The 26003-nt window shown below is 50.9% G+C and overlaps 9 protein-coding genes across 9 annotated transcripts; 3 read left to right on the top strand and 6 right to left on the bottom strand.

Moving 5' to 3' along the window:
• Positions 1-79: 79 nt before the first annotated feature.
• Positions 80-1946, bottom strand: FSUBG_84 (nuclear associated; the record flags this gene model as incomplete). Its single annotated transcript, XM_036686804.1, has 3 exons — positions 80-1764; positions 1823-1871; positions 1920-1946. 3 exons carry the CDS (start codon positions 1944-1946, stop codon positions 80-82), a joined length of 1761 nt encoding a protein of 586 aa, XP_036544222.1.
• Positions 1947-3053: 1107 nt separating this feature from the next.
• FSUBG_83 (uncharacterized protein) lies at positions 3054-7103 on the top strand (the record flags this gene model as incomplete). The annotated part of the gene is made up of 3 exons (XM_036686693.1): positions 3054-4322; positions 4368-6867; positions 6916-7103. 3 exons carry the CDS (start codon positions 3054-3056, stop codon positions 7101-7103), a joined length of 3957 nt encoding a protein of 1318 aa, XP_036544221.1.
• Positions 7104-7841: 738 nt separating this feature from the next.
• FSUBG_82 (translation factor GUF1 mitochondrial) lies at positions 7842-9951 on the top strand (the record flags this gene model as incomplete). Its single annotated transcript, XM_036686582.1, has 4 exons — positions 7842-9217; positions 9268-9450; positions 9502-9689; positions 9740-9951. 4 exons carry the CDS (start codon positions 7842-7844, stop codon positions 9949-9951), a joined length of 1959 nt encoding a protein of 652 aa, XP_036544220.1.
• Positions 9952-10079: 128 nt separating this feature from the next.
• Positions 10080-10971, bottom strand: FSUBG_81 (phosphoglycerate mutase; the record flags this gene model as incomplete). The annotated part of the gene is made up of 3 exons (XM_036686473.1): positions 10080-10501; positions 10554-10667; positions 10833-10971. The coding sequence occupies 3 exons, from the start codon at positions 10969-10971 to the stop codon at positions 10080-10082; spliced, it is 675 nt and encodes a 224-aa protein (XP_036544219.1).
• Positions 10972-11130: 159 nt separating this feature from the next.
• On the bottom strand, positions 11131-12168 carry FSUBG_80 (acetylxylan esterase 2; the record flags this gene model as incomplete). Its single annotated transcript, XM_036686363.1, has 1 exon — positions 11131-12168. The coding sequence occupies one exon, from the start codon at positions 12166-12168 to the stop codon at positions 11131-11133; it is 1038 nt and encodes a 345-aa protein (XP_036544218.1).
• Positions 12169-14087: 1919 nt separating this feature from the next.
• FSUBG_79 (Psi-producing oxygenase C) lies at positions 14088-18457 on the bottom strand (the record flags this gene model as incomplete). Its single annotated transcript, XM_036686251.1, has 7 exons — positions 14088-14245; positions 14492-14604; positions 14850-14931; positions 14982-15258; positions 15308-15526; positions 15574-18196; positions 18252-18457. The coding sequence occupies 7 exons, from the start codon at positions 18455-18457 to the stop codon at positions 14088-14090; spliced, it is 3678 nt and encodes a 1225-aa protein (XP_036544217.1).
• A 1783-nt stretch (positions 18458-20240) lies between these two features.
• Positions 20241-22094, top strand: FSUBG_78 (short chain dehydrogenase reductase family; the record flags this gene model as incomplete). Its single annotated transcript, XM_036686140.1, has 4 exons — positions 20241-20409; positions 20458-20618; positions 20667-21627; positions 21673-22094. 4 exons carry the CDS (start codon positions 20241-20243, stop codon positions 22092-22094), a joined length of 1713 nt encoding a protein of 570 aa, XP_036544216.1.
• Positions 22095-22314: 220 nt separating this feature from the next.
• FSUBG_77 (uncharacterized protein) lies at positions 22315-23432 on the bottom strand (the record flags this gene model as incomplete). Its single annotated transcript, XM_036686030.1, has 4 exons — positions 22315-22969; positions 23021-23217; positions 23269-23303; positions 23363-23432. The coding sequence occupies 4 exons, from the start codon at positions 23430-23432 to the stop codon at positions 22315-22317; spliced, it is 957 nt and encodes a 318-aa protein (XP_036544215.1).
• Positions 23433-23809: 377 nt separating this feature from the next.
• Positions 23810-25053, bottom strand: FSUBG_76 (uncharacterized protein; the record flags this gene model as incomplete). Its single annotated transcript, XM_036685921.1, has 2 exons — positions 23810-24811; positions 24889-25053. 2 exons carry the CDS (start codon positions 25051-25053, stop codon positions 23810-23812), a joined length of 1167 nt encoding a protein of 388 aa, XP_036544214.1.
• Between the last annotated feature and the right edge of the window lie 950 nt (positions 25054-26003).

The following is a 26003-nucleotide window of genomic DNA, read 5'->3' as shown; positions in this document are numbered from 1 at the left end:
AATTGCGTGGTCCCGCCCTGCCAGCGTTTTCCCTTTCTAAAAGGAAACGCACGCACATCTTGAATTATTAAGTTATTTTTTACTGGACAAACTCGACTAGAGTGCTCAACATGTCCCTCAGATCCTGGTTCTCCTCCGTGGTGTCTAGAGCGTCCAGCTGCTCCTTTAGTGTATGGCCGATTACAGTGACCTTTTCGTCGCGCTCGGCGAGGATTTGTCTGATCTTGCGTGCTGCTCCTGTGTCTTCTGCTACTAACCAAGCGAGAACTGTATCGATGGTCTGTAGCGTGAGGAGACCGGCATCGATTCTCCGGGATAGCCATTCTAGCTCTGCTGCCTCCCGATCATCTTCTGAAGTAGTCGCTTTCTCAGCGTCGTTTTGCTGCTCTGCTAGTGAAATGCGAGCGACGTAGTCTCGTCGGAACTTGATGAGTTTAGAGATCTTTTCGTAGTCCTTTTCCACAAACTTGGCTAGTGTTCGTATCCTCTCCGCGGAATTAGCTGGTAGGAGGCGTAGCATTGAGGCGAAGATCTCAACGAGATGTTCTGCTAATCGATGATCTTGCGTCTTCATGAAGAGTGTGAAGAGACCCTTGAGACCACCAGCCTCGACAATCTTTTGACAGACGTCTACGCCAGCGATACCGCCTGCAGCGTGGTTGAGGAGGCGAAGAGCAGGTGGTTTGCTCTTCTTTCCCTCCTTCAGCATGATAAGACAGAGTTCTACACCCTCTGCGTCGACGAATTTTGCCTTTCCCGCAGCATCATCTGCTAGGCATGTTAGAGATGCGAATATGTTCTCCATGTACTCTTCTTCATCGCCGCCCTTGTCAGGATCGCGCCGTCGGTAGGGGGCGATGAGCTGGAGAAGCAAGTCGACCGCATCGAGGTTTACAAGTTTCGTGCGGTTTGCGACGGCCATTTGGGCGAGAATGGCCAAGATTTCTGCAGCGTATTGCTTATTCTGGGAGACAGTGTCTTCCTTTCGTTGGATACGTTGGAGGAGCCATTGTAGGAGCTTCTCATCCTCTCCTACGCGTTCTGCAACGGATTGTCGGGAGCACAAGTTCTCAATGAGTCCTAGGGCATGGTAAACACCGTTACGATCCGATTCATCATCCTCGTTCAGGCGGGAGAAGTTGGAAACCAGTAAGCTGAGGAGATCTGCTTCCATCATAGCATCTACCAGCACATTCCATTGCTCGTCTTCCGCCGCGACATCTTCGTCTGTCAACTCGCCCATAATCTCGATCGCATCGATGGCAATATCAGTATTCTCGTGCGCCAGGAGACCGACAACACTGGCTACGCACTCTAGCCTGACGAACTCTGGGTACAGTTCAGGATGTTCAGAGAGCAGCGACAGTCCCTTGATGTCGGCATCTAGATCAGCCTCACTGCCGATAAACTTCTGCGGTTGGTCTTCGAACTTGGCGCGAAGCTCGGCGTTCTTGTTGATGTGCCTCTCCAAGTTGGTCAACGTTTTTCGCAACCATGCTGCATCGATCTTTTCAGGTGCTCGGCCAGCGTCGGCTTCGTCTACGTAATCAAGGATCTCTGATTCTTGTTTTGTGATGCCACCGCCGAAGAAGCGACCTTCGTCGTCATCGGGAGGTAGGTCGGGACCGAAATCTTCGTCGTCGGCGGGAGGAGGCGCTGGGCCAGCTTCCATGTCTTCGTCTTCGTCTGCGTCTGGCGCATCGTTGACTTGGGCACGGCGATTCGAGCCGTTGACGTTTATCTTTGCTGATTTGTAGATTTCATCTAGAGATTGTAAGCAAGAGTTCGCGACGAAGGAGTAATATAATTAGTTGAGACTTACTTGGATCTCTGATGGGATCAAGCTTGCGCTTCCCCGAGATGCCTGAGCTCTAGAATTTGTTAGACGGTATTGGACTTGGAGATTGAAGTAAACAAACCTTGAAAATATCATCAACACTCGCCATGGCAGAAGAACAGATGGGATTCGTGAACGAAAAGAAATATCAGAAGCGATTTCGATATCTGGTAGGTGATCAAATTATCCGTTCGCGATCGGCGATACCTTTCAGCGACGCGCTCAAGCTGATGATGTCTGATGTTGGTTACAATTATTACATAAGTCAACGAAACGCACTAAAACTGAGGCACGACAGCGTCGTCCAGGGGGTCCAGGGAGATTCCGCACAGTGCTCCCGCTAAAGGCAACGCAAGGCAACCTAAGGGAACCTCAGGGTCAGACACGCGGCACACAGGATCAGCCGATACTATGGAATACTTGGCCGAAGGGCTGGGGTAGGGAGATGCACAGGTCAACTGCCGGTCACTCGGCATAATGCGCTATCTTGTCACAGATTAGAGACAGAGAGGAACGCATCCCTACAGTAGGTACCTGTACCTTGGGGGTGCCGATACCTCCAAACCACCAACCAAAACCCGAGATGCAGGTACGGCTCGTCCCCTGACATGGATGGGCTGGGTTGTCTGTTCCCTGAACTGGGCTGACTGGTCGGTCTGCCTTCTGGCACGAACTTGAGTTGTTTAATGTGTTTGAGTTGTGTCTTTTTAACTTCTACAACATCCCCTTTTGTTTCGACAGCGAGTGTTGCATTTTGCATTGCGAATACGAACGATAGAGAGAGATAGAGAGGCCGTATCGAACCGAGAATGCGAATCGAATCTGCGACGATATTCAACTTGGGATCTACAACTTCCATTTCCATCACTACGTTACTAGCAACTTTGTACTGTTCTGTTCTGTACCTGAACTAAGTTAATTGCGCCGGAAGCGGACCCCATCTCCACGACCTCCCACTGAAGCACGAGTCTGTCACTGCTGCTGCCAATCGCGAGGTGAGGTGGAAAAGGTCTGGGCTTCCACTAACCTCCACTAACCTAGGCCTTAGCAGTCCAAGGTCCCCTAAAATCGCCTACAACTGGAGTACAAGGGAAAGGGGGGAAATTGTTGGCTTTTTGGTGAGGATCCAGTAGAATCGCTGGACTGGATCGGATTGGATTCGTTCTTGGCTTGTTGGCTCTTTTAGAAGATCGATTCCATTTCATTTGCAAAGAGGATGCACGACGGTCGGATGTCGTCTTCTCCTCATTTTCTCAATCACAATCACAATCACCACCACCAACGTCCGAGCGCGTCTCCCTCTGCTACCACCTCCGCAACCGCTACAGTCCCGCCTCCTTGGGCTTTGCCCGCCTATGCGTCCTCCGCTTCCGTATCGACCGACTCTAGACCAGCGACTGCGACTGCGACTGGTAGATCACATTATTATCCTCATCGCGACCTGTCGAGATCTGCGCTTTCGCCCTCGCCATCTCCCTCGCTAAACGCCCATCCTAATCACAGGGCCCCGGGTCCCCGTCTGCCACGAACTTCCTCACTTCTCCCTCCGCCCCATATCGAACCTTCGCCGAGGGCTGTAACTTTCCAGAGATCGGATCGCTTATCGCCCACTCCCACTCCCACGCCTGGCAGCAGCAACGGAGACGGAAACGGGAACGGGAACGGCAACGGGAACGGCAACGGAATCACCCACAACGCCGCCGAGAGCTCATGGTTATTGAATCGTCTCTCGTCTTCGACCGTATCCACGAATTTCAGTCGTGTTTCGGCGCTACCCCCCCGCGCCAACCATACCAATTCGCGACTCGGTAAAAGCCCCAGTATCGATGCGACCACTTTCATTGACAACTCTCCACCGCCTTCCAAACCATCCCCTCGGAAACTCCAGAAGAATCACCGACCAAGTACATCAGTCTCCATCCCCGACACCTTTGTTTTTAGGCCCTCAGAGGAACGATCCCAGTTACCGCAATCCCTGCCGCTAATCGTAACATTATCGCCCTTGGAGGCGCCCGCTGCGCTAAGCGATATACTCGACGTCAAATCTGAAGGGGCTGGCCCTGGCTCTGGTTCGAGTGAGCCTGGGCGATCAACAGGCGCCCGCCAGGAGGGACAGTCCCTGAAGCAATCCGACATTTCAGACTCTCCAGCGCGATCCGTCACTTCAACGCCGGGCAGTGCACGTTCAATGGCTGCATATCGACTCAATATGCAGTACGATCAGGACCAAGAGGCCAACCCGCCTCAAAGGGGGCACTCCAGGAGTCGATCTGGAAAGGGAAGCAATGATAGAGGTCGCGCCAAACCGCCATCTCAAAAGGCCATGTTACATCGTGCCTTGCAGAAGGCGAATACAGCGGTCCAGTTGGATAATGCACAGAATTTTAAGGGCGCACGAGAAGCTTATGCGGAGGCTTGCGACCTCCTGCAGCAGGTACTACAAAAGACAACTGCCGACGAGGATAAACGCAAGCTGGAAGCAATTGTAAGAACATGCCCAGTTATCGACGTCTCATACTAACTTGTACAGCGACGAACTTATACGAGTCGAATTGACGAGTTAGATCAAATGGCACCCTGGCAAGAAGAAGAGACCAAGGCGCTGCCCGCCCGCCCTGAGAGTCTAGCACAGCATTCCGAGTCCGAGTCTGTATTACGATTGGATGATGATGATGATGATGATGAACCTAATGATACCGCTGTCTTTGACACCGCTGCAGCTGCCAGAATAGATAGTCACAGCCCTCAACCTCGAATTGTCAATTCACCGCCGCGAGATGATGACCCAGGCTATAAGAGACGAAGTGCCCAAAACAAGCCAAAACCTATCGTCACAAGTCTTACACCCGAGCCTGGACTTCTTCAGTCATCATTTTCACGATCACCAGTTCGACTTCGCACTCCTGAGCACTTCCTACCACAACGGCCCGCGGACCCTTACATGCCAGCTCCGCTCTCCCCCAGGCGCCCACTATCTCCAGCAAAAGAAGTCGACGACATGGACGAGCTCGTGCGAACCGATTTCTCCATGAGCCATGACCAGCAGAACGACCATGCGCAAGAGCATAACGTGCCGCAAACGCATTTCCGGGAAGACAGCATGAACTCTTGGTTGGATCCCATTGACGAATCAGGAGGCTCGACTGCATCGTCCGTTCATTCACGCACTTCATCGCTTGGTTTTAGAAGGAAGCACATTCGGGGCGTTAGTGGAGAAACCGAAGCTGAATTTGATACCGCATTGGACGCAGCTATTGAGGCCGCCTATGATGATGGGTATGAGCCAATGAGCCCAATGGATCACAGACGAATGGTGTCCGTGGACGCTGGCGAGGAAGTGGTAGCCAATGCTATGCGCAAGGTTGAACTTGCTCGTCAAAAAGTCAGAGAGACTGAGCAAGAACTTTATGAGATGGAGAGGGATACCCGCTCTCAACAGCAATACCAGTCTTATGAGTACCAAGGGACACCCAATGACTTTTATAACGATAACTCATCCGACGAAGAAGAGAGGATTTTGGATGAGATTGCTCGAGATTACGGTCTCGAATCATATAGGAATCGCCCACTACCGCCCCGAGAGTCTGACTCGAGCGGCGTAACTTCACGTACATGGCATAGCTCACAAGGATCGAATCCCCCAACAGGAGCTACTTCACTCTCTACTGTTACAGAACTGCCACCACCTTTAATGCATCTTACACAGGGCCCAGCTGCCCCTCCACCTACACAGTCTTTACCTGAACTACCTCAACGACCTGGATCATCCGCGCAAAGTGTACGAAATAGACGACTCTCGGGACAAAACCCCAAGCAACTCAAGATTGAAACATCGAAGCTCACTCTTCCTATGCAGAGCTATGCCGACGCCAACCAGGCTAAGTCTGCTCCTTTGAGCAGCCAGAACGTTGACGCCACAGTTGAGCCGGATACGAAGGCCGCGAGTGCGAATCATAGACAGCCCTCGCCACCGTTGTTCGAAGCCAGCCCGACAGATATGACAGGATCTCGACCTACGCCATCGCCGTTTGGACAGTTGGGTTCAGAGAAGGGTGATGACGACATTACCGGCTCTCCCAACACGCGAAAGCTGAGGAAGAACTTTTCGTCGTCGAGTCTTCGAAGCATGAAGAGTCGCAATATGTCATTGACACATCTGGAAGAAGGCTCAGATTTGTCTCCTGGAACTCCAGGAAGCAATCCCTTTGGATCTCTCAATGCTCCATCAGTCCCAGCTCTGCCTACACCTCTTGCCACGAGCTTTCGTGAACGATCGGAGACAAACGCGGCTGGGCTGTCATTGTTTGACGATCACTTCTACTCTCCGACAAGCCCGGGCTCGCCTAATCCGCTCATATCCGATCCTCCGGCTCCCCTCGAGCCTTGTCCTACCGATTTCATGCTTCGACCTTTCTGGCTGATGCGATGTCTTTACCAGACATTGGCTCACCCACGGGGCGGTTACATCAGCAGCAAACTCTTTGTTTCTAGAGATGTTTGGAGGGTGAAGGGAGTGAAGCTCAAGAACATCGAGGACAAGGTGGCCAACTGCGATTTCCTCACAGCTGCTTTACTCAAGATCGCAAGAGTGGACACCTATGATGCTGATGCAGTCTTGGAGGAGATGCAATCCCTGGAGGGCATTCTTGAACAAGTCCAAACAGCATTGAGTCGAAAACTTGGCAATGAAGTTGGCGTTCATGGATCTGGAGCACTGTTCAAGGATGCGTCCACCGGCGATGGAGATGCAGCTACTGGCGTGCCACGATCAGCGAGTGTTTCTGGGAAATCCTCCTTCTCATGGCGACGTCTTCGTTCGAAGAACTCGGCAGTCGGACTTGGTGGCTCTTACATGAGCCGTGTCAATACGGAAACGTCAAAGGATATACCCAGCATTGCCAGTCTGCCAATGACACCTACCCCAACGAACCGTCCCCCCAAACGGGATCTGGCTCAAGTCCAATTCACGGGTCCGAACGCAATGTATATGAGCTCATTGGCACGCTTGTTTGATGCAGCTCAAGCTATTGGTAAGCTCACCACCCCCAGTGTGTGCTTGATATTCTAACCAGAAGTAGATCAAATAGCTAGACAAGTCGAGGATCCTGGATTGCGACACGCCGACAAGACTCAAGTTGGCCTTGAGCTATGTACTCGACATGCAGCAGAGTTCTTTGGGTTCTACGTGTGTCGATTTGTTCTATCGGATCTGGGACTGTTGCTAGACAAGTATCTCAAGCGTGGTAGTGAATGGGTCCTCACATGATTGGGATGAGAGATGGACTGGACTCTGTACGATGCACTTGCGCCAAAGAGATGGATGAACAGGCAATGCAGAAGAATGAACCTTGGGACGATAGAGACGGAATGGTCTTGAACTTTTGGAATGGGAATGAAATGGGATGCAACGAATGGGTCGTTATAATGCATGGGCAAGGCGTGATGCATTCGGTTTTGTTCTTGGCCAAGTACTTAGATGTATCCCGCGTGACGGGAAAAAGGCTCGATACCCAAGCGATCTATATGTTTCACTGTTGAAGTTTAGTTTTATGAGATGGGATTGGATGAATAGCATTGTGATGGGTTCCTCTGCGAGCGTCTATTGATGATGTGTACAGTTGGTGTTTTGTGTGCAATGCACTATGGCTGGTGTCTAATCAGGCAATTTATTTATGGTTAAGTAGACTTAGCCTTAATTTTAAGTCTATGAGTTCTCTGCTAAATATTCTCAAAGTAATATGTATGAGCGAGTGTTTAATGCCATCCTCCCTTAAGCCCAGCATCTTAAGATGCCACCCGGTAATATCACGGAAATGGAATGTGTGATGAAGACAGGGGTACGTACCTCCACCACTCTAGAAGGATTTCGTGCATCATGGGGAAATCTTCAATCTCGAATTGCGCCTCGACTACCCGCCCACTCACCTCCTCCCCAGCCATTGAATCGGGCCTGAACCACCGCCTACCTCAACTCCTTGGCCAAATGCGCCCTAGAAAAGTCTAGATGAGCCTGGCTTGGAGCGCTGGCCGTGCCTGGAGTCGGCGATGCTTCTCACAAGCGCCCAGCATCCTCACACCGAGGATATACGCAAATCTCCGTCGATACGCCACGAAGCCCACGCCCGCTGAACTCGAAGCCCGAATCGCCGCCATCCCCATCGAGAGATACCGTAATTTCTGCATCGTGGCGCATATTGACCATGGGAAGAGTACGCTGAGCGACCGGTTGTTGGAGTACACTGGTACGATATCTGCTAGCGATGCGAACAAGCAGATTCTGGATAAGCTCGATGTTGAGCGGGAGCGAGGTATTACTGTCAAGGCGCAGACGTGTACTATGATTCACAAGCACAACGGGCAAGATTATCTGCTTCATTTGGTTGATACGCCAGGGCATGTGGACTTTAGAGCTGAAGTTACGAGGTCATATGCTAGTTGTGGTGGAGCTTTGCTTCTCGTTGATGCGTCGCAGGGTATCCAGGCACAGACTGTGTCAAACTTCCATCTTGCGTTTGCGCAGGACCTGGCGCTTGTTCCGGTGGTGAACAAGATCGACATGCCAGCTGCAGATGTACCGCGGGTGCTACAGCAGATGAATGATAGTTTTGAGCTCGATCCCAAAGACGCTATTATGCTGAGTGCCAAAACGGGAAAGGGTGTACCAGATGTTTTGCCCGCTGTTATAGAGAGGATTCCTCATCCTGTTGGAGACGAGAAGAAGCCGCTCAAGATGATGTTGGTGGATTCATGGTACGATAACTTCAGAGGCGTAGTGCTGCTGGTGCGGTTATTCGATGGCACGATCAAAGCAGGTGATAGCGTTGTTTCTCTGGGGACGGGGATGAAGTACACTGTTGGACAAGTTGGCATTCAGTACCCGCATGCTATACCCCAAGCGACTCTCAGCGCAGGACAAGTCGGTTACGTGTACTTCAACCCGGGCATGAAGAAGATCCAAGACGCCAAACTGGGCGATACATTCACCTTTGTCGGGGCCGAAGACAAAGTCGAGCCGTATCCTGGCTTCGAGGAGCCCAAGCCCATGGTCTTCGTGGCAGCGTTCCCCACGGACCAAAGCGACTACAGTCGTTTGGCGGATAGTATCGGACAGCTCGTCCTCAACGACCGAAGTGTCACGCTGCAGAAGGACCACTCTGAGGCGCTCGGTGCGGGCTGGCGGTTAGGGTTTCTGGGGAGTTTGCACTGCTCTGTGTTCCAGGATCGGTTGAGGCAGGAACATGGGAAAAGTGTTATTCTGACGGAACCGACTGTGCCGTCCAAGATTATATGGCCTGATGGGTCGGAGGAGATAGTGTCGAATCCGGCGCTGTTTCCGGAGACGAGCAATCCTAAAGTGAAGCAGTCACAACTCTTGGAGCCGTAAGTCTGTCGAGATTACTGTATTGGGCGTTGCTAACTGTGTCTGGTAGATATGTCACTGCGACAATCACCATGCCAGAGGAATACCTCGGGCGTGTGATTGAGCTCTGCGAAGCCAATCGTGGAGAACAGAAGAGTTTGGAGTTCTTCCATACAACGCAGGTTATTCTACAGTATGAGATTCCAACGGCTCAATTAGTCGATGACTTGTTTGGAAAGCTCAAGAGCGTAACGTATGTTTTGTATGTTAGGTGCTTTTTGAGACTGTGCTGATGTGTTTGTAGCAAGGGATATGCGACGCTAGATTATGAAGATGCAGGTTGGCGGGAGAGCCACCTCGTCAAGCTGCAGCTGTTGGTGAACAGACAGCCTGTCGATGCGATCTGCAAGGTAGTTCATTCATCGCAGGTTGATAGGCTTGGAAGACAGTGGGTTACCAAGTTCAAGGAGCATGTTGATCGTCAACATTTCGGTTCGTCACCCCATCCAAGCCCGTGTTCCATGTACTAATGCTCTTTACAGAGGTCGTCATTCAAGCTACAGCAGGTAATCGCATCGTAGCGCGAGAAACCATCAAGCCCTTCCGTAAGGATGTGCTCGCCAAGTTACACGCTGCTGATGTATCGAGAAGAAGAAAGCTATTGGAGAAACAAAAGGAGGGCAGGAAGAGGTTACGTGCTGTGGGTAATGTCATTATTGATCAGTCGGCTTTCCAGAGCTTCATGTCGAGATGAGAATTGGGATAGTGTACTATAGTGTAACATCATGACTGGATGATAGATAAAAGATGAACGGTTCGACTTTAGTCTAGTTATCTGATCTATGTGACGGCCTTTAACCCAACACCAAGCTCAAATCCCATCTACACCTTCGCCTCAGCATCATACCCCGGATCCTCCTCCGGCAAATCAAGCCCCAGCTCAACCGGCTCCGTAAACGACAAGCCCATGCCTCCGGCGGCCGTGCCCTCCCGCTGTTTAATCCCCTGGGCCTCAAAGTCAAAAACACGATAATCACTATTAAAGAACCAATATCCCGCAACGCCCAATCTCAAGAATCCAGCGTGCGATACCACAAAGATGAGCTTTTCAGGTCTTTTCTTCAGATCGTCTAGTGCGCGCTGACCGCGAGCGAGGATGGACTTCTTGGTGTACCAGTATCGCTCTGCGGATGGAGATGTCTTGTCTGGCCAGAGGGGATCGACGGAGGAGAGGTTTACTTGTGGGAAGGAGGGGGAGATGGAAGAGAGGGGACTTCCTGTATCACAAGGCTTGGAGGAGTTTTCTAATGCGTGTAAGTGAGGCTGTGGTAGGGCAGAATTGGGGGTTTAACTGACCTTGCCAGTCTGCGTTGCCCTCAATCTTAACACCCCGCTCAACAAGCCAGCCCAACGCAAGCATAGCAGTCTGCATCGTACGCCGCATGGGACTAACAACGATAGCTACATCGCCTGTATTATCAATCTTATCAGAGAATGTAGAGATCAAGTTCTCTCTTAGGTGAGCGCATTGCTCTTGGCCCTTTTCTGTGAGCGGAGGATCAGGCAGTGACCATTCTTGTACACATTGTTAGCGATAGACTCTAGAGATTATGTCAAGGGAGACTTATGAGCTACATTGTGAAGAGCCTGAGCGTGGCGGATGAGCACGATAGTAGGAGCCATTGTAACTGTAACTGTAAGTGATGATGTTGAGGTGAAGAGAAGAGCGGTGATGGGGTCCGCTTTCGGAGAGGAGAGGAGGGCGATTGGTCATGACGACTTGAAGCTCAATTGACTTTACAACGTGCATACTTGATATCAACCACAACAACAACCCAATTTTATAGTAAGGAGTAGATAATAATTAGAGATTTATTGTTATAATTACTCGTCTTCTATATCCAATTGCAAATATCTATCGCTTTTATATGCATTATATCGCCAAAAGAGCTGCGACGCCGATTATCATGCCCATTAGAGAGGCGCCCTTTGACGTGGCTGCGTTGTCTGTCGATGATGGCGCAGCGGCGTCTGATGAGGCTTCACCGGCTGTGGCTCGACCTTCAGCTGAGGTTGCGTCTGTGGTAGAGCTTGCATCGGCTGTGGTGGATGTAGCAGCAGTGGTAGTTGAGTCCTTTGTAGAAGCAGCCTTTGTTGTTGACGCAGCTTCAGTAGTAGACTCAGTCTCCTCCTCCTTTGCACTCGTCTCCTTCGCCGTGCTCTTTATGTTCGTACTCGTCTTTGTCGCAGCCGTAGTAGTAGTAGTTGAATCCTCTCCAACCCTCTCCTTCACCCAATCCGCAACATCATCAGTAAACACATCAAAGTAATTAAGATGCGTCTCAACCTCATCGCCCTGTGCACAAATCGGATCCGTCTCAACACAGTAATTCCTAAACACGTCCCCATAACTCGCCAGATTCTTCAACATGCCCGCCGGTCTAGGAAACAGTCCATCCTTGCCTGCGCCAGAGAGCACATTGTACGGCTGATCCTTGGTATGTCGCGTATCGCCAAACACCATCGCCGCGACAATCTTGCTTCCGGGCAGTGTCTTGGGATTCAGGCCCTGTAGATCAGGCTCCACGCAGTTCTGGAAGAACACGCCGCCTCCGCCGCCGAGGATGTCGCCGACGACTTGTCCGCCCTGAGAGTAGCCGCTCACGACGAGTTTTGAGTCTGGGCATTTCTTGTTGTACGCCGTGATCTGCTTGATGCCATTCTTGACGCCCTCGGTGACAGAATCGCAGAACGGGTCTTCAAGAGCATTCTGGAACTGGATATCCTCATAGTCGCAGCTCTTTAAACCACTGCAGATAGCACCCGCGAGCTTTCCCTGTCGTCCTGGGTAGGGTTCATTGTTGCCCTTTGCAAGAAAGATGTGTACGTCTTTACAGTCGTCGTCGCGTATGCCAATGGCATTGACTGTAGTAGCAGCGATGAGAAGAAGTGTAGTAGTAGAGCTGTGCATTTTGACGATGATGAGAAGAATGAAAGAAAGTAAACAAAGAAGTGTCACGATAGAAAAAGAAGAATAATTACATACACGAACCGAGCGAGACAAGGAACGAGGTTGCCGGTCACAGAACCTGTTTCATCAGCTGAACAAGGATCCATCCCCTGAAGACGCACGCACGCCCCGGGTTTTACTCTATCTATCTCGAAAAATATGGGACGAGATCGACTTGGGGCAAATTTGCGGTGCGATAACGGGCTAATCAGGTCAGGCTAATCACGACACGTCAAAAGAATGGGAACTCGTTCGTATACGGACGCGAGTCTAATTAATTAATTGGGTTTATCCACTTGAGATGTCATCCAGAGCCGAAATGATCTGATTCGATGCGTCTCTTAGGCGAGTGTTGACTGAGTCAGTTGAACGAGAAGCGAGGACTACCGTAGTCTAGTGGACCTCTCTTTTGCGACAGACTTCTCACTACGGAGTAGACGATCTGGTCTCGTTTAGCCAACAGAGTCTGCCGGGCATGTCTTGGATCGTTGCTGTAATGTCTAACCTCAAATGGAGATGGACTCACCGTGGCCTCGGGTGTCAGAAGACCCAAAACACTTGACACTGTCTGGCCAGAGAGTCTGCTGAGTTTATACACAATTGTCAATTGGCCATGTCAAGTTTCAAGCTCTGCCACTTATACTAATCTGGGTCAAGCATCTCGCAATCTCTGATTACGCGTCGTGGCTCGGATGGGTTGTCACATCTCAAGCTGTATGGGTAAACTATAAGCCGGCGTTGACTTCACTGTATGGGACATGCCTTGAACTCCTATATAATGAGATCTTATCACGCCTCAACGTCTCCAAGATACCATCCTGGGTCTCGTTCTTGAGTGTATCATCGCTGCCTCATCATCGCGTCCCCTCTTCTCTGCTTTATGAATGCCTGTCCTTACCTTACTTCTATCGCCATGCCTACAAAGCTGTTTAGTTGCCCTTCCGTCTTCGTCAGACTTTCTGTGACACGGCAAGTGATAGCTTTGTAGTGGCAGTATGACTGCTGACCACGACAATGCTTGCACGCTGCCTTCGTTCTTCGGCGTGAGGACCTCGACCTCTAATGCAGGCGCTCTCACCAAATTGTCCAAGGCTGCTCAATTGACATAGACTGGTCGCTGAACTGGATTGCTGAGAGTTGGATATCCTCGTGGCTCCCGAGTCATCGGTAGAACCTGGTCTCTAGTGGGATGGATAGGGGAATGTCAGCCAGCACGATGAATGAATCATGGTATAAGACCTCGAGTTTAGTGTAAGCGCTATTTCAGCTTCGTTGATGATGGTGATCAGTGTTGAATCAGGTAGCCTGGACGGCTGTGCGTCCATATGGCATGCTTTGGCCATTGATAGTGAGTATATTGCGTCCAGGAACTGATTGCAAAGTCCGCTCCCACTCTTGGCCAAAGGAGCATGTCGCAAGTAGCTAATTTGTTGTTGGTCAAACTTGTAGCTGGCTTCTGACTTTATACTGGCGGTACTTGGGACGTAGGTATGTTGGGAGATGAAAGGAAGACGCATTGGTAGTGATGTTGACATGCGAGAGACTGAGAACTCCTTTGAGTCAAACAAGAAGGGGCTTTTGAACGGTCCGATCTGTGTTTCGATCCATAAAGTCCTTGACCTACAGTTTGGTCCTGTGGCCCTGAATGAGGTTGATGCGGATGAAGAACACAGACGAGCCCAGAAGAGACTGGCTTGATAGACAGCCGATTACCCCGATCCCAAGCTAACTAGAGGATAAAAATGAGCCCCCTGAATATACCCAAAAACGTCCTCGAAAACCGGTACTGCGCTCGTCCATTAGGGGTGTCATACTTGACGTCGACTGCGGTGAAAGGAACCTGGTCTCCTAGGCAGCATCTGGGTTGCTCAGCTAGAGTTTTAGCAATCATGTAGAGTTTCGGATGTGAAGTCCGTTTGACTGTCCAGCTTCGCTTCGTTAATAGGTGACTCGGAGCTGTTCTCCTGAAGCATCAATGAGCCAGGGGTAGAGCCCCTTTCAACCAGGTAGCGGGGACGTTCAGGAACAAGGGCTAAGACTAAACTAAGGTCAGGTCTGATCAAAATGGATAAAAAATAACAGGGAAGAGCAATTATCTTTGATATGAAGCTAAGCTTCGGCTTTTGAAGAAGCAGTGACCCCAGAAGAACCCCCCCGAGTCTCCTTGGCCGGAAGGATGAGGACTTCCTCACTTCTCGTTGCTTCTCTGAGAAACTGATATCCGTCACCTGTCAATGAGCCTCTTAAATTTGCACGTCCGTTTATACTGTATGGCCTAACTAACCTAGCTTGAGTTTGATCTCACCTCGTGCTTCTGGGGTCTCATCATCCTCGTCGTGTAAGAAGGCAACGCGCTCCTTCTGAGAAGTAGGCGTCGGGATTCTACGGCGGCCGTGGCTTGACGTTACTAGCTTACCTTGATGTTATGCTAATCTTTAGCCGATGGCCGAGATTCAGGTGGCGATAGCAAATGATTGAGTGGTAGCTGTGACGTGTCTACATGTCACTCAGGGGTAACCGGTAGCTGAGTCCCATAACTGATTCATAACGATTGTTCATTGTTCAAGACTACTCTGACTATCATAAGTTAAGCCTATTTCCCCAAAAACTCATCCTTTCTCTTCTGAAGCAAGGAATAATACTCTTGAATCGGGGTGCTCTTCGTCGGAACCCTCTCGCCCTCAAAGTTGCCCTTTCCATGACCATTGAAGTGAACCTTCCAAGCTACACATCATTAGCACAGTTACTAAACATACAGGGAGTCGTAAACTTACTGCTTGCGTCGAAGCCGAGGTATGACCAGCTATCATTGAGGTAAGCCTTCTCAGTGCCAACCTGGATAGTCTTGACAGTTCCCATCTGACCAGGCGCAGGTCGAAGCTCCTTGAGGTCGGCAACGAGCTTAATGAGGCCTGTGACGAAAGCGAGGGCGACGTCTTTGGCTATGCATTCGTGTTGGCCGTAGCTGAAAGCCGAGACGTCTTCTTTCTTGCGCTGGGGGTTGAACTTGCCCGCGTCGGGAACTTCCTTGGGGTTACGGCCAGCCTCGCCCTGGCCATTGTTAGACGCGATAGACTTGTGATGTGAGGGTGTGACTTACGAGCATGAGCACGACGGCGGTTCCAGGTTGGATGGTTTGGCCTTGTACCTCGCCTGGTGCTGTCGCAACACGGACGTTGCGCTGTGAGCTCGTCATGCGCTGAGCTTCAGCGACGTAGGCGTGAAGAGTAGCATCATCGCCCTTCTGAGCAATGGCCTGAACTTCGGTCCAGATAGCCTCATTCTCAGGACGAAGGAAGAATGACAGAACCTCGTAGAACTACACACCGTCAGCACATGATTCTTCAATCTTGTCACTCGACTTACAGCAGTGACAGGGACACCAATGCCACCAAAGGCAGTGAGCCAGAGATTATCAGTGACCTGATCAACGTTATTCCCCTGCGCGAGTAACTCCTCCACAAGCTTGAGACCACATGATCGTAGGGAGTCCTTCTTGAGGTACGATCTGGCGCCGATCCTGTTAGCAACGGCAGATACCAGTCCAATACCTCGAGGACGTCCAGCGTCAGCCTCTGCGACGATAGTCTTTGTCGTCTCAATCATTCTCTTCGCGCCCTCTTGAGCACGACGACGACGATTCCATGCCTGCGCGGGATCATTGTTGTTCACGCCCCAGACACGAATGTCGAGAAGACTGCGGTACAGCTCTGCAACACCGAGTTTACCGTCTGGATTCTCATCGGTTCGGAGATCAAAGTAGAACAGATCAGCCAGAAGTTGTGTGTTCAGAGGGATAGCGACATCGCGAATGATGTCAATCTGATCAAGACCCTTCTTGAGGGTGAAAGTCTCCTTGTTGATGAGTCTTGTACCCTCACGCTCAATAAACGCGTGGACGGCATTGTGCATGTTGGGAATCTTGCTCATGGCCTTGGCAAAGTTGGCGCGGTGGCTGTAGTTCTGGGGCTGATCACCCGCAAGCATGAACCAGCCAAAGTCCTTCTTACCAGGGAAAAGAGTGTTGAGAGGCTTGAGCCAGGGAACGACGTATTGCTTGGTGTTGCTGAGGATCTGCTTAATAGCAGGTCCTGAAGTGAGAACGGCGACCTTGGGAGGTGCCTTGGGGTCGTCGAGAGTGTACTGGTCAAAAGTACCGATCTCTTTGGCGATCTGTTCGTTGGCTTTCTTGGTGTACATTGGCTGCATGACTGCGACCGAGTTGAAGGGGAACCAGTTTGGTACACCGCGCTGGATGAGCTTGTACAGCATTGAGCCACCGAGAGTCTTGTAGTCCTGCTGGACTTCATTGTAACCCCAGGCAGTGAGGTTCGACACGGTGTAATCAATGGTGTTGAACCTGTCTGAGCGAACGAGTGTGACAGCATCAGATAGAACAGCTCGGCCAACGGAGTAAGTCGGCATGATGCCAGAGCCAGGGTTGCGCTGAGGCTTGATATCCTCGATCATGAGACCGGGATACAACTCAACCATGTCTGGGTCAGTGTACAACTTCTCCAGGATATTCGCAATATCAGGGTTCGAGTTGATCTCGCTGAACGAATCATAGCGCTTAAGACCAAAAAACTCTCTGAACTCATTCAGCGAAGCACACTGCCACTTGCGGCCCTGGATGATGCCCAGAACCTCAACGACCTTGAGGGCCTTGGGAACCATGCGAGCACCGAAAGTTCCAGCAGGATCCTCCATAGCGTCCTTGAGAATGCGAACAAGATCCTCATCCTTGAACGTACCGTCAGGCTGACGCTCAAGACCGTCAAAGGTGCGAACGCTAGGATCCTTGGGAGTGTTCTGCTCGAATGTGAGCAGAGCCTGTCCAAGCTCCGTCCAGCTGACGTCTTGGAGATCCTCAGCCTTGCGGCCAGGGAACAGCTTGAGGAAGAAGTTGTTGATCCATTTCTCGTCTCGCTTGGAGATACAAGAGTGGAAGCGGTAGAGAAGATTGAACTCGACGCTGACTTGGTTGCCAACGCCTCGCGGGACGCCATCGCCGTCGAATTGCTTGTCAATCGCAACACGAGGATCGAGAGTCCAGTCACTCGCGGAGTGATGAGTGTTGGTGATGGCACGAAGATAATCGTGCAAGCAGATGTTGATGTACAGACCACCTGTGATCAAGCGAGCTACATTGAAGAGATCGTGATCTTGCTTCGCGATTGCCTTTGCCTTTGCTTCCTCGGAAGCATTGGACGGCACTGACAGTGAGAAACGTCCGTTCTCGTTGATCTTGAGCAGAATGTCTGCCACGTAATTGTGGAATCGACTGTACAGCACAAGCATGACGTTGACACCCGCTGGCTGGCCGAGAAGACGCTTCTCGTGAAAGGTATCAGGCTTGAGCTTGCCCTCTTTCATGGTACGAATCTCAAGCTGATCCTTCAATGAAGAACCATAAAGGGGAGCGAGATCAAGATACGATGAGGTATCAGACTTGTTCATATCTGTACGGTTTGTACGGAAGATATCATGAATGATGATCGCAGCGTGATAAAACAGCATTGACGAAATACCTGCTGGATTCTCCTGGAACGTCGTCTCATCTCTCGCCATGAGAAGATCAAACAACAAACCAGGGTCAGGCTTAACACCATGAAGTCTCTTCTCCGACTTGACAGACTTGGCATACGGTGTACCAGCCCTACCTAGATTAGGCTCAAGGATGTTGTTGAAGCTACCGTCTGGCATGCGGTACTGATGAAGGCCATCTGGAGCCTGGGGCACTTGCTCTCGAAGAAGAACATCAGTGCCAGGGACTTTGAACTCGATTGTATCATAAAGTTCGCAGTTATGCTTGTGAGCAGGCTGATCAGAGTTGACGACGTCGTACTTGACATCGCCGCCGACGTAGCTCAGTGGAGGGTGCTGAAGATTGCCCCAGAGGGTGTCGATGAGTTTGTTTGTGAGAGCTGTACGAGCTTTGGAGGATGCAGGAAGGGCGGTGAGGATGCCGATGAGGAGTTCAGTAGTTCTACAGCTGTTAGACAAGCTCTCTTGAACATGGTGTAGATGAGTGAGTGACTTACCCCTTCTTGTCATCAAGAGGTTGACCCTTTTGGAGAAGCTCCTTGACAAGACCGAGGAGTTGAGCAGGACTAGCTTGGCTTCGAACACCAGCAAAGTCCTTCATGAGGTCCGCAACGAGTTTCTCAGGGTTATCCAGCAGACTCGCCGGATCCTCCTTAGAGGTCCCGTACGACTCGCCAGCCTGAAACTTTTCATTGAACGACATGATGAAGAAAGAGGAAGCGTGTGAGAACCAATTCCAACATTGTTGAGCGGCATCTTGATCTCCCCATGCTTTATACCGAATAAGTCACTTGTAGCTTTCGGTAACCACATCGCGGACCCTCGAGTGGAGGTGGCGTCGGTGCAACGAGAGCTGATAGACAGCACGGCCTGTCCAATGCAAGCTCTCGTATTGCCAACGCGGGATGGGAGCTGAGACAATGACGCAAGGTGATAAGCTGGGAAGCAGCTTTACCGGGATGAAGCTTTGAGAGTGAGGGGTTGGTGAGAAGCAATGTCTCACAGGCTGTTGTCTTGTGTGAAACCTGGATGCGAGATCTATCAAGTTTGGAAAAGAGGGTGTGCTGTGCAGAGGCCTCAAAGATGATCTGACATTTCAGTTACTGCATCTGCACTCTCCATTCCTTTGATTTTCTTGTGATTCATCAACCCTTTTGTTTTCTTCTCTTTATACGCGTCAAAGTCAAGTTAACTTAAGCTACTTTTCCGATCTCCGTAGCATCTCACCTCATCTAGCTTACCTACCCTCTCCCATCAAAATCTCCTAGCTTTACCGCCAATGCAGGCGGTCCGTTCCGACCAACCAGCGCGGACCCCCTCCCCCTCAATCTGCCGAAGCTAGACATTTCTTTTGCTGACGGGCGTTTATGCCGTGCAACCCTAGGAATGATCGCCGTTGCGCCGTCCGGCAAATAGCAGGTGCCGGAGTGAGCTAATGTCTCAGCCGGGGGGATGTTGTCAAGTGAGGGGTTGTGAGACCTGCAGTTCGTGTGTTGTTTGATTTGCTGGAGCGTGGAAATACATGGGGACGAGAAAAAGGAAAGGGAATCTAGATCTGGATGTTGATGCAGTGAGCTTCGGATCGGAAGACATTGAGAGATATGGGTGAGACAGGTTGTTTGTGTATGTATGTACTGATGGTCGAGTTGGAATCACATCATGACCGATCTTCAGGCTATTATCGGGTTAATCTAAAGCAAGAACATGCTTATTTCGAGTTACACAAACAAAAGAACCGCAAGATCGTCTCAGTACCAACCCCTCACGTCAATCTCTTCTCATCTCTCAGATCTCTAGACTCTATCTAACACCGCTTATCTGCACTCTGCAATAACACTCCTTTTATTACATCAAGCTAACTGCAACAAAAAAGAAGCAAAAATCAACCAATACATAACCTCCCTCTAAAACATCAGGGTCCTAGACAAGTACATGGGTGCAGCTACAACAGTCACCGACTTTCACAAGACCGGAGTCGTGCATATCTCCCCGCCTTTCAACCTCCAACCAACAACAATGGAATTGTGGCGTGTCGAGCATCAACTGCAACAGACCCCAAACAGAAATCAAGTCTCAGCCGCACCGTATCACAACATGCTCACTAAGTTCTCCTCTCCTCTCTTTCCCCTCCCCGAGCCGTCCCTTAGCCAGACATTTCTACCAACTTAGGCAAAAGATGAGATTCTCGTGGCTGGCTGAACAGAAATGCTAAGCACGAATCAATATTCTCCGATTAGCATCCCTTCATTCGTCATTCTCGTAAGGTAGGAGACAACAATGCATGTGAATATCTCGCTCTACGTACTGTATACATCTCTCCTCCCGTCGCAGGTGTGCTATGCTACACGGGCCGGGAGCTCAGTGGTACAAGCAAAAGAACCACGCAAGGGATCCCGTTGTCTCCGCATAAAGGAAGCATAGCTGGCCCCCCAGACATTGAATTTCCGTCTCACCTTGGAAACTCCCCCATCATTCTTCTTGCAAAGATGCCTCACGCTGAGAACGAAGGCACTGAATCTACGGAGCCCAAGAAGCTCATCCTATGCTTTGACGGCACGGGAAACACGTTCAGTGGCTCCAATGCTGATACCAATGTTGTCAAGATCCTTCGGAAGTTGGATCGAAACAACAAGAACCAGTTCCACTACTACCAGAGTAAGATGCCAGTCATTGAGTTGAGATGCGGTTGCTAACTGTGCATAGCTGGAATTGGTACATACGATATCAATGAGACGTCTGTGAACAAGGGCATCTTTGGTGAATTTGGGAGTAACATCTCAAAGACGATCGATCAAGGCTTTGGCACCACTTTTGACGCTCATGTCATTGCTGGCTATCGCTTTCTCATGCGATACTATGAAACTGTAAGTCTCATCTCCCGACCACTGGGTTCCTCAACTGACATTCTAAAGAACGCAAAGATCTACGTCTTTGGCTTCAGCCGAGGGGCCTACACAGCCAAGTTCCTCGCCAGAATGGTCAACAAGGTCGGTCTTCTCTGCAAAGGCAACGAGGAAATGGTCCCGTTCGCCTACCGTCTCTATCAGCGATACCTTCAAGGCGAGATAAAAGACAACGAGCATGCGCAGTGCACTTCCAAGCACGGCAGCTCAGAGACAGACGCTCCCGCCGACACGACACAGCTCCTTGGCACAAAGCCTGAAGATGTCAGTGAAGAGACGCAGGATGCCTCCAACGAGATTGAGGCATTCAGTCAGACATTCTGTCGCAAGGAGACGAACCGCGCCGGTGAAGAGGAGAACATCAAGGTGTTCTTCCTCGGAATCTGGGACTGCGTTGCTTCAGTTGCTGTTCTCGAGCGCAAAGCGAAGATGCCCGTTCCTGTAACGGGTACAGCGACTCATGTCCGTCACGCTGTAGCCGTTGACGAGCGTCGCGTCAAGTTCAAGCCCGCTCTGTTGGCGCAGGACATCAGAGCCGCAGTGCACAGCCACGATGATGAAGAGGACATCAAGGAAGTCTGGTTCCCAGGCAACCACGGCGACGTCGGCGGCGGATGGCCCGCGCAGCCTGATGAGCAGGAAGATGAAGCTGAGAAGCCATCTTTCTGGGGTAGGATCAAGAACGCGTGGCTGACGAGAAAAGCTGGCAAGGCGAGTCAGAACCTGAACAAGGATAGGTTCCAGATGAGCGACATTCCACTTGAGTGGATGATTCGCGAGGTCAAGAAGTGCGGCGAGATGGACAAGTCGCTGCAGGCGGGAGTGCATTGGTGCCATAGCCTCAAGCCATTTGAGAAGAGTATGGAAGATGCTGCCAAGCGAAGAGAAGCGACGCATGGATTCATGCACGACTGTCTCGCTTTTGGCTACGGAACGGCCTTCTTCAAAGTCCTCATGTGGAAGTTCATGGGTAAGTTCCAGGCAGACCGTCTCAATCCCAACTAACACGTCCCAGAATGGCTCCCTTTCCTAACGCGCTGGGAACTCGACGACACGACAGATGCCAACGTCAAGCTCCTCGGCTGGAAGCCCGTGACATTCCCTCCCAACAAAGGTTCGTACCGTGATATTCCTCGCGGCGCAGTCCTGCACCAATCTCTTCTGGACCGGTTGCAGGAGTTCTCGAGCTACACGCCCGGAAACAACCACGGCGACAAGTCGAATGCCTGTTTCAAGGGCCGTAACAAGGCTTTGGTGTATAATGAAAAGGAGATTGAGGGTTTGTCGGAGGATGCGAAGGCGCACAAGTTGAGTGAAGCGCACTTCAAGATCCATTCCGAGGGGACTACGTTGATCTGGGAGGATGACAAGAGACATCAGACGTATGACTTTAATCCTCATTTCAAGGGCGCTCTGCATCCTGCAATTGTTCAGTAGTGGAGGTTCGTACGGGATGGGAATGTTGGCTATACGGTTGCTTGGATATAAGGTATTGAGGGTGGTTTTGTTAGCAGGTGTAACAGGTAGGGAAGAGTTTGCAATTTCTAGTAATATTGTACCAATTTGGGGGATTCCTATCTTCAAACATTTCCAGTCAATCCAAGAAAAGCGCTAGCTGGTCATGACCTTCTGCCGAAGCATCTGTGCGTTCTCTTTGTCACTCCAAAGCAGAAGCGAGCGAGTCAAGGACCTTTCTCGCCGCCTTCGTGATGGTTAAGCAGAGTGGCATTTCATCCGAAGACGAACAAGCAGACTGGTACGTTGGCGGGCAGTCGGGCGCGGTAGGCAGCGCATGCCATCTCGTCTGCCGCTCTTCCAACCGCTCAATGAACGCGACGAACGACTTGTCGCGATGGTTCTCAATGCCAAATATCTCCGACTTGACGACACTGTACATGAGACTTTTCCACTGCTCGGGCGACACTTCAATCGGCACCAACACTGCGTCGCCTGCGGTGAGTGATTGACCCAAGGGATTTAGCGCGACCTTTAGCTTTTCTCCCTTGGCGGTCGCTTCAACTGCCTTTGCATCAATCGTCTTGATGAGCCTGACGTAGGACTCGGCAATGCAGACGCACAGAATGCCCAAGATGCCTGCGTTTTGCAGCACGGATGAGAAGCGCATAGGGCACTTTGAGCATTCGAGAACATCCGTTGCGCGCTCGAATGTATTTCGCAGAGTCGCAAGATCATCGGGGACAATGAGTTCGGTGCGGACTCCGAGGCGATTGAGGAGAAGATAGAGGATCGACAGGCATGCGCATGAAGCGTTGATGTCTGTCTGCGTGAGGATGTCGCTGTGAGATTGCGCGCTGTGGAGGGTTAGAAAGCGGAAATGGCGGCTCATTCAACGGACTCCTTACGGCGCAAAGCTCTCAAAGTCAGCGAGATATGGCGGTATATCTGTATTAGCTTCGTGAGGGCTCGGGCGCTCTTCCGTGACGATCGTTATTAGGGCGGTATTCGACTGCGCTGGTGACGGCCCGCGATCATCCTCACGAGGGGGACTGGACGGCACGCGCGCTATAGCACAGGGCCTCTTGGGTCTGCCGGCGCGTTTCTGCAGAGAGTAGATACATCCTCGATTAGAAACGGTGCATTTCGAACACACCGGGTATTCTCCCGAGCATCGGACCTTTCGCGATCCTATGGGTTGGGGTACGGATAAGCCAGCTGAAACCGGCGCTCGACGTCTTGTCACTTACTACACGGCTCGCAGGAAGCTCTGGCCCTACCGGGTGTAGAGATTGTTGTGGATATCGCCGGCGATAGCATTTTTTGTAAGGAATTGTCACAGAGTTGGGTTCGTAGACTCTGAAGCAGGGAATGATGCAATTGAATGGACCGAACGGGAATTTAATGCTCCGGGTCAAATCCGGCCCCGCACCATTTATGCCGGTGTCGGATGGTTTTAAGGCGGACAATTGCTAGGTAAACTCTCGCGATCATCATTTATCGTTCTTGGGATGCTAGAACAAAGATTTATTGGTTATAAATCACTAATTAAAACGAACAAAATGGTATTATGATATATGTAAACAAAACATGTGCGTGAGCCAAGATCGCAACACCAAAAACAAAACACGTCAAAAACACATTTCCGCTATCCAATGGAGATGCAAGAAGCTACAACTGAAGTGAGTATGGCCACCCTATCGTTTCCTCGTCTTGCTCTTGACCTTCTTTTTCTGCCGGGCTCTCCCAGTGGTAGTGGCCTTTCTCTTCTTTGAGACACCGCCGGTGGACTCCTTCTTTGGGATATTGCCAATGGACTTGTTTGTTGTCCGTTTTTGGATGGCCTTCCAGTCGAAGAGTGCCGGGTCGTATGGAGGATCGTAATTCATTTCCCATTTACGCCCGTCGTCGTAGTTGAGCAGGGGGAGAAAAGGTCTTTGCGTGCCGGGACGAGGGCGAAGGCTGCTATAGCGCTCATAGTTGCGCCAGGCACACGAGTTACATTTCCTCAGTGGCGGCTCAGCCCTTTGCGCAGACTTGTTCGCATCGTCGATCATGAGCTGGAAACACTTGAGGTCCCAGGCTGCCATACTTGCAAAGGTCCAGGGCGGTCGTACCCCACCCTCGGGACCAAAAACATGTGGAATTGTCCAGGCATGGCTGAAGTCGCCTAGCTGGCCCTCATAGTACTGCTGGGCTTTGAGATCGCGCACAACGATGCCGCACCGATGGAGCTGGCGGAGGTTTCGAAGCATGCGCGGTAGGTGACGTAACTGCCTATGTTCCGCTTCGCGGGTCATGGTCGTTGCAGTCGTTCGGTGGTCCGGGACCCAGTCTTTGACGATAGCCATGATGGGGGCGTCGGCGTCATCATGGCGCATGAGGAACTGTGCGGTTCTTGGGGGACCTGCGGGATAGGCGCGACGGTACGCGTCCTGGAGCTGCTCCTCGATCTGATGCAAGTAGACGCGTAGATAACCGTGCGCTTTGAGGGCGAGATGCTCCTGGCCGAGTTCCTTGAGCCTGCCGTAGGCGCGACATTCGTTGTTGAAGGATGTGGCGTGGAGACGTAGGCTATCGACTACACGCTGGGGCATCTCATCGCTTGCAACCAGGGGGTAATATTCATCTGCGTCGATGGTGTAGTCGTCAAGCGGTGTCATTTCGAAGTGCGGCTCGTGCATGGTATCCCGAAAAAACTAAGTAGGCAAGGTAAGTAAGTAAGTAGTTGCGCATTAGCAGTAGGCGTGGTTGTTGTGTTCTATTGCAGACGTACAAACTTGATGACGTAGATCTTGTCATCGATCTCGGCTTTGAGTACCTTGGAGTGGCAGCCTCCCCCGAGATATTCCAGCAACTTGAAGTTGTGCTTTGTGATATCATCCGTGAAACATTCCAGCTTTGGACCTTCGCAGTCCGGGAGCGGTTTCGGCGTAGGCATTGACTAAGCCAGTTGCGAAGAAGAAAGAAAAAGGGCAATGCAGGGCAAGATCCGGAAGGGAAAAAAAGAGAGACGTTCTTCTGTCAGATACAATTGTCTTGAGTTTCAGGTAGAGTAGGCTTGAAGGACTTCTCCGGGGGTGCTCGGGTTATTAACCCGGAGCCAACAACACCAATACAAAGAGCGATGGATGTGTTCACGACAGATCTTTTCAGTCTTTCAATTCACCCTCTCTTTGTCTGAGTAGACATGCATGTTCATGGGAGCAAGTAAAAGGAGTCCAGAAAGAGTACCCCCAAAAAGGGTGACAACAAACAACATTTGAATCCGCAAAGCGCGGTGCGGCGGAAGAGCCGACACTTAATCTCTTTGATTGTCTCTGGATGATTCAACAAGTTAGCGCATCCATCCGATATTATTAGCTGTCAGCACGCCGCTAACAGCCTCTGAACAGCCCGAGCTCAGTCCATGTCCAGTGCCCTGAGCAGCAGGTTTCTTTGTTACACCAGCAATAGATGACGCAGCCTCATTGGGTAACAAGCCAAACGGGACGGTACACTACACTCTCATCAAAATACAGTGCAGTCGCGGGAGCTCGTCCTTTAATTTCCAACCCGCGGATTGATGGGCTGTGGATGCACAATCTGCCCGCGCTGTAACGGACGAGCCTTCAGTCTCCAGACCAACGACGATCGGCTAGCCATTATGGCGGTCTGGACTTATTTCCCCGTACCTTGGCCTGTATTGAAGCCTCCGGGGTGACTGACTACTACTGCTGCTAGTTTCACACTGTCATTTTCTTGGCAAGCCTCTTTCTCACGAGAGTGAGGAGGTTACCATGCGATTTCATCTATCATGAACAACTACACCGTGTTGACAATTAGACTTTTGTTGCTGATTTAGAGCACAGCTGGTCTTCAACTACTTATTGTAGCTTACAATAAGTCATA

Source organism: Fusarium subglutinans (genome assembly GCF_013396075.1).
Source record: "Fusarium subglutinans strain NRRL 66333 chromosome Unknown NRRL66333_c0000001, whole genome shotgun sequence".
In the NCBI taxonomy this organism is placed as follows: domain Eukaryota; kingdom Fungi; phylum Ascomycota; class Sordariomycetes; order Hypocreales; family Nectriaceae; genus Fusarium; species Fusarium subglutinans.
Note: the sequence above shows the minus strand (reverse complement) of the source record. Positions and strands in the feature narration are given on the sequence as shown.